Below are 9,819 nucleotides of genomic sequence, written 5' to 3'. Positions count from 1 at the left end.
GAAGCTCCAACCCCCTGCCACAGGCAGGGCCACCAACCTCCACATTTAACACCAGCCCAGGTTGCCCAGGGCCCCATCCAACCTGGCCTTGAGCACCTCCAGGGATGGACGGGGCATCCACAGCCTCTCTGGGCAGCTGTTCCAGCACCTCACCACACTCACAGTAAAGAACTTCCCCCTGACATCCAATCTAAATCTTCCCTCCCTCAACTTAAAATCATTTCTCCTTGTCCTGCAGTTATCAATCCTTTCAAAGAGTTGACTCCCCTCCTGTCTGTAGGCTCCCTCTAGGTACTGAAAGGCTGCAATGAGGTCACCCCGCAGCCTTCTTTTCTCCAGGTTGAACCTTTCTGCCTCTAAGAATTACTGAACGCTTTCCGGGTAAATCCATTGCACCGTTTCATTCCAGGTAAGCCCTGGGGGGGTTAGTAGCTGCCCCATGGCAGCAGGAAAAGCTGCATATTTCACACAGAGGGTGGTGATGCACTGGAACAGGTTGCCCAAGGAGGCTGTGGATGCCCCATCCCTGCAGGCATTCAAGGCCAGGCTGGATGTGGCTCTGGGCAGCCTGGTCTGCTGGTTGGCGACCTGCACACAGCAGGGGGTTGGAACTAAATAATCATTGTGGTCCTTTTCAACCCAGGTCATTCTACGATTCTAGGATATGCTACCACACATCTATTGTGCTACCATATAAAGATTTATCACCTAAATCAATACTCTTCACCAGATGTAACTTCCAACCAGAGGCTTCCTTCCAACAAGAGATGGGCAAGATGCCTATGAGACATCTATGACTGATGGTTCCCACTGCATCACAGTGGCAAACAGGCTCCTCTCCTTTGGGTACCTCAAGAATTTGGACTCCCTCTCCCCTTCGTATTCCATGAGAGCTGAGGAAGGTTCTGTGGGCTCTCTGCCAATCATGAGATTTTCTACATTGCAGTTGGCTTCTCCAGAGCTTATGCTAATAAGAAAGCATGGATATTTGTGGCTCTGAACAATTTGCTGTTAATAGCTGCTCTGGAAGAAGCTTGCTGGGACAGATTGCACCGCAATGCTTAGCACTGACTGACCCTTCATCTCCTACATTTCGCAGCACTTCTCACTGCTGCCAGGTGAGACAGATGTGCAGCTGATACATTTGGGATGGGTCCACCATTCTTTCTAGAAATCCCCCCTGCTGACAGGCAGTGAAGTGAAGATTTCAGAACAGCAATTCAGGTTTCAAGGAATCTGCTCATCAAAAAAAAAAGCCTTTCCAGGAAAATCCCAAGCTAATTTCAACCTCTTTTCTTTCCCACTTTCAAAGAAAGAGGACATTCTCCCCTCAGAATATTCATCTGCTTTCTCTGAAGGAATAAATCATAGCTCAGTGACTGAATTACCTGTGGCACTGGGATGGTTCTTCTACCAGCAGAACATCTCAATGCTCTTAAAGGCTTGGAGATCAGCAAAGACACATCCCTATTTCCCGTGCCCCTATTTATGATGTCATTTAAGTCGAATTACATTACAATAATGGAAAATGAAGGTGGTGCTTGGATTCAAATTATCAGTACATCACTGCTGCTACGTGTGCTGTCAACTCTCTGTTACCTGGACTAATGGGGGATAGGGAAATGAGCTGGAGAGAGCAAAACCAATTAACATAAAGCATTTGTAAATGAAGCTGTAAGAATAAAGAACGAGGATCATAAAGGAGGGGAGAAGGAAGAAACAGGTTGGAGACACTGTTGACTGCCAATACAAAAATCCCTTAAGAAATACTGACTGCAGTAGGAAGCTCCAGGCAAGAATGGGAAATGCTCTCTGGGATGACTACACGACAGCTCTGGTGCAAGCTGTGTGCTCTGATATACTGAGCTTTATGGGGTATTTTCAGTGCAAAATCCAGGCAAAGTATAACCATCCAGCCCTTTGGTCTCTTCAGTTCATACTTAATGACCTCCCAAATTCCTCAGAGGAGCAGGTGGTGTTTGCACAAAGATTAAACCTGAAAAAAAAATCTCTGCTCCTGCTCTACTGGCTTTGCTTTCTCTTTTGACAACTGAAAATATAATGAGTCGTATAATTGTCAGAATACTACCTTGGAACAGACATGATGAGGCTGAATCTATGACTCACAAAAAGCCTTCCACATCCTCATAAAGCACAGAAGAGATAACCCACTTTCATGTCACAGTCAAACCACAAGCTAATCCAATTAAAGAGTGTACATGGGAATGCAGAATGTGCCACCTGAGCAAACCACTGGTCCATCAGGGCTAATATCTTGCTTCTTGCAGAGTTCAGTGCTTAACACTTCAGTGGAAAATAAATAGAAGGCATAAAATCTCTTGCTATTAGTGCCGTGCTCTCTGTGACAGAGCAAATAGTCTCACTGACCCCTGCAGGGAGCAGATAGTGTCCCGAGGCATGAAAGCTGCTCACCCTTTGCTTCATTTATACAGCAGTGCACTTCATTACCACACAGAGAAGAGCCAAGCCTTTTTAAAAGGGGTCCTTTGAATTAGAGCGATGGTGGCTGCTTGTCTCAGTGAATTCCAAAAGCTCATCATGCTCTGGGTTCTTAGCAAACACATATTTGTTTAAAGAGATATGAGAAAAAGAAAAGCTCGGAGCTCTCTGACGCTCACCAAAGCTGTGAGTTGAACCCACACTGAGATTTCATATTTTTTAACCACCTGAACAAAATCATCTTTCACTTGGAGGATTATTTCTTCTCAAGAGTCATCACTGGCAGTTTTCCCACTGTTCTTCTGACTTTTGGTTTTGTTTGTTTCAGAGGCACAGCACAATTAGTGCAGTGAGCATCACTGCATGCTCCCCATGCCCTTGTAGGGGCTGGTGGTCCAAGGAGGGTGGATTGTCTGGAACTGAAGTGATGACACCTATGAGCCGGGGAAGGTTCCTTCCAGACTGGAATCACAGTGACCTGAAGACATGCAGCTACCCTTCATCTCACTGTATTCACATCAGCAAGATTAGCACCGATGCAGAATGAGAACTAAACTTTAAGGAAAGGATCCTTAAAGAGGAAGAGAAGTGGGAGGATGCAACTTCAACCAAGCAGGTTTGATGCACATAAAATCAAGATGCTGTAGCAGCATGTACTGCAAGCCATTTTGCTCATGGATCTGACCTAGGAGAGCTGCATGCTTTTTTTCCTTTTATTCTCCCTCCGTGCAGCTGAACTGGGGCAGTCAGCTCATCGCACAACTCGGTCCTGATGCAGTTCACGAGAAAATAAGGACATGGACCGCTAGAGGGAGGCAAGAGACCTGCAGTTCAGTGAGCTCCTCAGGCATTCATCACCTCTGGATTCAAACACAAAGCAGTCAATCTTTCCTTGACCATTTTCTGGTTCTCCTACCTCTTCTTAGCAGCTGCAGCACTTTCTTTTTCTTTCCTTAAAGAAAAGAGCCACGCTTGGAAAATCTCCCTGCAGTAACTTCTTCAGAGCAGCTGATGTGCAGAGGGCCACATATGTTTAGAAACTTGACCTCTAGGGAACAATGGAGCATTTTGCTTAGGAATGTTTAGTCAGACCACTATCCTGCTTCTCTCAGCTCCCCAGTATTTCTTCTTCCCCTAAAAAATTTGTTCCTAACGACAAACAAGTCCCTCTCCACTGGAATGGCTCTCCCCAGACTGGAAAGCAGAAAGGAAATGGGGACAATCTGGACTTAATTTCGGACAGCTTGAAGACAACGAAAATATTTAATTTCAGTGGTCTGCAGAGCAGGCCCTGTGGTTGCTAAATTAGCTTTTGCTTGTGCCCAGCTGCTTTCCTGGAACGTCAGACCCTCTGCCTACAGAGACACAGAGTGGGACTGGTACCAGCTCCAGGATGATCTCACTCTGCCCAAAGTATCTTTTTTTCTCAAGAGTTCTCATTTGTCTTCACCTAACAACGAATAATCCAACTTACAGGTTATAACCACGACCAGTGAAGTCCTAAAACAGTTCCAGGAAGAGTAGTTGGGATGAAACCTTTATTTTATGTGGCCCCCTGGCTTCACCTGCTGAAGACTAGTTGTCATTTGCTCTCAGCAAGGTGCACCTGCACCCTGCTTTATTCACCCAAACTGCAATGCAAGCTGCCTCCATCAGTGTCCCTGAAAGAACTCTGTCACCAGCTGGGATACTACTCAGTGGGTGGCAGCCCTCCAAGAACAGAATGCACAGCAGGAACTTTGCAAGGTGTTAGTTCTGCAAGGAAGGAATTCGGGCTGGGAGAGAACTATAAAACTGTGCCATGAACTATTCCAGCAGGATATGTTATCTTCTCTTCTGGTCCTGCAAAATTATGTACTCTGAAGGAGCTGCCAGCCTTCATCTCTGTGATAAATGATTCCAACTCCATGTGCAGCCACAGAAATGTTCATCACACAATTCTGGAGAGCTAGAATTTGCCTGTGAGCCCCACATCTGAGACAAATGATAATGTCCCAAGTCAAAATCGCCGAATGTCCCATACTGAAATCACTGGAATAACTCACTGCATCAGAACTGCACTTTGTCAAGCACTTTAGGATGCTCTGAAATTAAAGATGCTATTGGGAAAAATAAGTTATCACCAGCATTAGCAAAGGCAGGATCTCCAGAAAGCAAGAAATAAAATCAACCTTTACTTGAAACTCTATTACGTTCTCCTTTATTTCTTAAATGCCAGGAGAGTTATACAGCAAGGACAAATGGTAAAAGTTAAGTAACAATAATCATGAAGATTAATTCTGCGACAATGAAGAACAAAACAAGATGCACGGACCAGGTCTTCCCCTCAGTCTTGAAAGGAAGCATTGCATGCATGGGGCAGAAAAGAAAGGGCCTATTTCCAGCCTGTTATGCCAGTGGCCTTCTGCATCTTCTGGCAAGCAAAAATTACATTGTGTGACAGTTTCCTCACTTCAATTCTCCCCTGCTTCTACGTCACCAAGTTGGAGAACTACAAAACTGCATTGGAACTTCATTTTGTACCAGCCAAATGAACTCAAAGGGTTCATTTGCTGCAGCACTTCGTATCAGAACTGTGTCTGAGAACAAATCCTGGTGTTCCCACATAGCACCCTTTGGTTTGCATTATGAAACAGCCTTAAAACGCACTAGCTGCATGTATTTCAAAGATAATTAAACTGAAAAAGCATGCTCCAGCTACTGATGCTCTCAGTCCAGAGGATCAGACTGGGAGAAGTCACAACCAACCTTTCCCACCTGCAACACACTGTATAGGCACTGTTTGCCTATACAGCTGCAGGAGCTTCCATTCAAATGAAGCTCTTTTACTCTTCAATTAAGACCTCATTTTATAGAAAAAATTTTTTTCCCCAGACTCTCTGAAATGGGCTCTTTCACTTTCTTCTCCTTTTTACAAGTCCCTGACTCCATGCAGGTCCTTCACTCTTTCATCTGTACTTGTTTTCCTTCCTCTCTATTTATGTCCAATTAAGATCATGATTATGTCATCTTCACTAATCTAAGCCTACAATTTGCACACACGTACTCTCTCCTGCAAATTATCATGTAATGATAAAATGAGGGAAAGCATATATTATAGGTTACAGCATTCTTAGAGTGATTAACAAACGTAGTTAGTTGCTAATAAATGAGTTTACAGAAGACAGACAGTAACAAAGCCAAGACAAGCAGGAACATCAGTGGAAAAAAACCCACCTGCATTGCAGTTTTCCTATCAAGATAGATAAAGTCATAAGAAAACCATAAATCTCAAGTAACTCAGACAAAATCATTTATCATTTCTCAGAGAGAAAGGCTGAGATGAGAGATGGGAGAAAGAGAAAGCCAACCTGCCTAGAAATCACATCAAGCCTCTGGCAGGGTGGGAACAGAACACAGTCCTGTCCCTGAGTTAGTGGTTACCTACAAATCCAGATTGTAGATCCTCTCCTAATGTCCATGTGCAAGATCACAATCATTTAGGTTGGAGAAGACCTTCGGGGTCATCAAGTCCAACCTCACCTACCAAGTTCCCACCACAAAACAAGCAGAAGATTTGAATGGCATCTCACCAGTATTGGAGGACACACAGCCCTTGATAACTCTCTGGATTAAGAAACAAAAATAAAAACCTCTTCAGCTTAGTGCTCAGTTTTCTGGTTTCTTTCAACAGTTTGAAAACACACAAATCGATAGCCAGCAATCTTGCCTGGTTCTCTTTCAGTCAGAATTTTAACTTAGTAAATTACACACTGGATGTGGCAGGCTGCTTTTAAAAACCACTGTTCTGATCCTCAGCCCAATCACACAACGTATGTCTCTCCTGATGAAAAAGGGCCATGATCTCAACCTGGTCTCCCATTTTGATCAGTCAAGGTTATACTGCTTTGTCTGACCATTATCCAAATTCAAACTTGGGATCAAAGCAAGGATAAGGAACTCATCAAGTTCTTCCTAGCACTTGTTTCAGAGAACAAATACATTTATTTCCCCTTAAGATATTTTGCAGCCTAGAAGTCAAATAAAATATTTAAATGGAGTTTATGAGTAACACCACTTTGAGCTGATGTCTGTATGAGCTGTGCTAAGCAATTTGAACTGGCAAGTAAAGATCTCCAGCCTTTGACTCACAGACATGAAAGGGAGGGAGAAAGAAATTAATGGCAATTATTTGAGTCTGTGCCACCCTGATGGAATAACCAGAGCAGCCTTACACACCTGCAGGAATGCAGCCTGGGTTCCAGTCAGATCTTGCCAAAGGCAACCTAGGAATGGCTGAATACCCTGGGAGAAGGGAAAGCAAATAAGGACCTGGGCCCAACCCCACCCCCTCCTTACCACCAGTCTTCAGTCTGCCTACTCTGAACTCTTTTGTACAAGCGTATCTTGAAGTGAAGAGAAAGGCAGAAATCACAGAAATTGCCTGGAGAACAGCAAGAGAACTAAGCAAATCATAAGATCAGGATTTGCTCAGCTGTAGCATGTGCATCAGTAAATCAGACATCCAGGTTGGTAGCAGTGGAAAGACAGGGTCTGCACAAGACTTGATTCCCATGTCTGGGAGGCCCACAGTACTGAATAGCTCTCAAAAAAGCCCTGGATCTTTACAGTGCGTGTGCCTACAGTAGGTACTTTCACCCAACCATCACATCACTTTCCATTTTGGCCAAACCTGTACCCCTATTACATAGCACTGACATGTGATAAGTGGTGAGAGTGGCTGTAACTGCCAGGACACACACTGTAGTAGGCAGCAGATGATATTCTCAATTGTTTAGGTGGTAAATGGAGATGCTTCCTTGGACCACAGCTACTTTATCACCAGCAAAGATCTCAGGATTCTCCGCAACAGGAAGAAATCCACACTGAGGCAGCAGCTGCAAGCAGAGCACTGCTTCAAGCCTGAAACCACTCTTGACACTCACAGTAGTTCCACACAAGCTCCTCTTCACGCTTCCACCACTCACAACATCCTGGAGACCTTACTCCAGCTCAATCACCTAGCCCATGATCAATCCCTTCCTCTGCCCTCCTCTTCAGACACTCAAAGAGTAAGCTAGCAATCCCTGGCCAGCTACATGCTTCCATGAGAACACAAGCTGTTGCCATCACACTCCCAACTGCAGGAAACCTTATTTTTATCCATGCACAAAAGGACCACAGGTGTGTCATGGTTTGGGAATGGTGCCACAGCATATCTCAACCAGTCAGAGAGACTGCATGGAGCTGTCAATATTTTCTGGCTATCATGACACTTTACCTTGCTTGTATTATAACACTTAATTACTGACTTCCAAATTTTTGGACACCCCCACCTGATATAGTAGAATTAGATGTGGAGCTCCCCTTCAGCCCACAGCCTCACACTTATGCTCCCCAGAACAATGCCAAAACCTACAAGAGTAAACTCATATCCCTCCCTGGCTGCTGCTTTTGGAGACCATGATCCATGAAAGTGCCTGACAGGCTATTTGGTGGAATGTGTTGTTAGTTTTGTTCCTCATGGTTGGCTCATGGAAATTATTCTTTTCAACAGTTAGTCTAACTGCGCTGTAATCATACCTTTTTCTGTGATGAGCTCACAAGAACTGTGTGGGGAGGATCCACTGAAGGACTGCAGGAAAATCATGCTCCAGATTCCACACAGGAGCTTAGCTCTGTCCATAATATTTCTGGATCTGATCTAACTGACACTGGTATTACAGTACTGTACCTCCAACTGCAGCTGAAAGTGTCTGCTCCTGACAAATTTGGTTTGGTTTGCACTGAAACAAAAACAAACCAACAAACAAGCTTAGAGTGAGAAATACAAATTTAGACTCCCAGAGCTCTTTGGAGCTGATCCCAACACTATATTGTTGGCAACTAGATTTGTGTGCCTCCCTTTCCCCTGTAAAATGAGGATGTTGACATTTCCCTGTTTGTATGATGAGGTATTTATATTGTTATTTGTGCAGGGCTGAATAAACAATTCTTTGTACTTGGAATATATAAAGTGCTAAGTGACAGTACTCTTCCTCTCAATGTACACCAGCATATGAGAGATCACAATCAGGCTTTGCTATTACTTTTCTAATGAGTACATTGCATGAAAAAAATGCCTGATATAATGATAGCTAAGATTGGTGTTGCAGGTTGGTTTATTTAAAGCAGTAACATCAAAGCAAAAGGTCTGCTGATTCAGCTCATAAAAATCATTGATGCATAAAAACAACAATAATATCAGAAAGAAAATGGGAAGGAGGACTGGGAGAACAATAGAAGAAAAGTAAACCCAAACCCATCATAAATGCACGCAAGACAGATGGCCTAACTCTTTCAGAAAGCATTTGCAAATACCCTCATGCTTACTGGGGAGAAACTCTACATGAAAAATGTATGGTAACTGGAGGGACGTGGTATTATGAAAGGCATCTCTTTTCCATCTATCTTTGATTGAAGCTTCTGGTCCAGCCAGCAGCTTGGGAATGTCTTCATTTACAATATTCCTTCCTGAAATCTGAAAGCAATTGAAACGGAGATCAGTACCTGGAATGAAATTTTAAACCATCCAAAGAAACACACGGTGATATGGAATTAGTTATGCAGTTACAAGCGACCATTTGCAGTCAGTCACGTTCCCAGTATCTTCTTCATAAGCCTCACAGTGAAATTTATGGCATACAAATTATGACACAGATCATCTCTGCAGAACGTATGTAAAGTATCAGGAGAGCTGCATCAAGAACTGCAGATACAAGGCAACTCGTGGACCCTCTGGATCATTCTCTTCTTGATGCCACTTCAGACACATTTAATATGCTCTAAAATCATATGAAAGGAGTCACAGAACCTAACCTTCTTAAAAGCACAGCTTGTCATAAGTGCAACTCTGCAAACTGACAGATAGTATCCAGAATTTAGACTGGGTAAACAAAGGTAAACAAAAGGAAATTTAGCTCCTAGAGGGAGGGAGCTGTTTTGTTGGATAAAGTCAGTGGTTGCCTGTTGCCCGTAAATTAATTCAACTCAAAACACTCTTCTGCACAGCAGAATTTCTTCTCAAATACCATGCCAGTACATTTTTGAGATGCATCTCTCGCTGAGGTTGTAATATAGAATGCACTATTCCAACCCTGCTAGGCATTCTTTTTCCAATAAAGAAAAATTCTAGTTGTGTCATGCCAGAAGCTTTTAAAAGCCTAATCACTACTTGCATCTTGTGGCTCCATGATGAAAGGATAGGAAGGGAACTGGCTTCTCATTCCTGCTGCCATTTGTCATGATGTTTACCATTCTTCATTTGCCTGTGGCTTGGTCAGCTCACTGCTATACTGTGCTCTTCCCTCCTCCCTCCTCCAACCCATCACAAGGTTCCTA

The 9,819-nt window shown here is 43.6% G+C and overlaps 1 protein-coding gene across 2 annotated transcripts in view; it reads right to left on the bottom strand.

The window, feature by feature from the left end:
* Positions 1-4,643: 4,643 nt before the first annotated feature.
* MXRA8 (matrix remodeling associated 8) overlaps positions 4,644-9,819 on the bottom strand; it is a 29,366-nt gene continuing 24,190 nt past the window's right edge. For both annotated transcript variants that reach the window (XM_010722801.3, XM_010722803.3), the window contains one exon: positions 4,644-8,959. In XM_010722801.3, the coding sequence (XP_010721103.1) occupies positions 8,934-8,959 (26 nt within the window). In that variant the 3' untranslated portion in view covers positions 4,644-8,933. The remainder of the gene's footprint in view (positions 8,960-9,819) is intronic.

Source organism: Meleagris gallopavo, chromosome 23 (genome assembly GCF_000146605.3).
Source record: "Meleagris gallopavo isolate NT-WF06-2002-E0010 breed Aviagen turkey brand Nicholas breeding stock chromosome 23, Turkey_5.1, whole genome shotgun sequence".
NCBI classification, from domain to species: Eukaryota; Metazoa; Chordata; class Aves; order Galliformes; family Phasianidae; genus Meleagris; species Meleagris gallopavo.
This window is presented reverse-complemented; position numbering and strand designations above follow the sequence as displayed.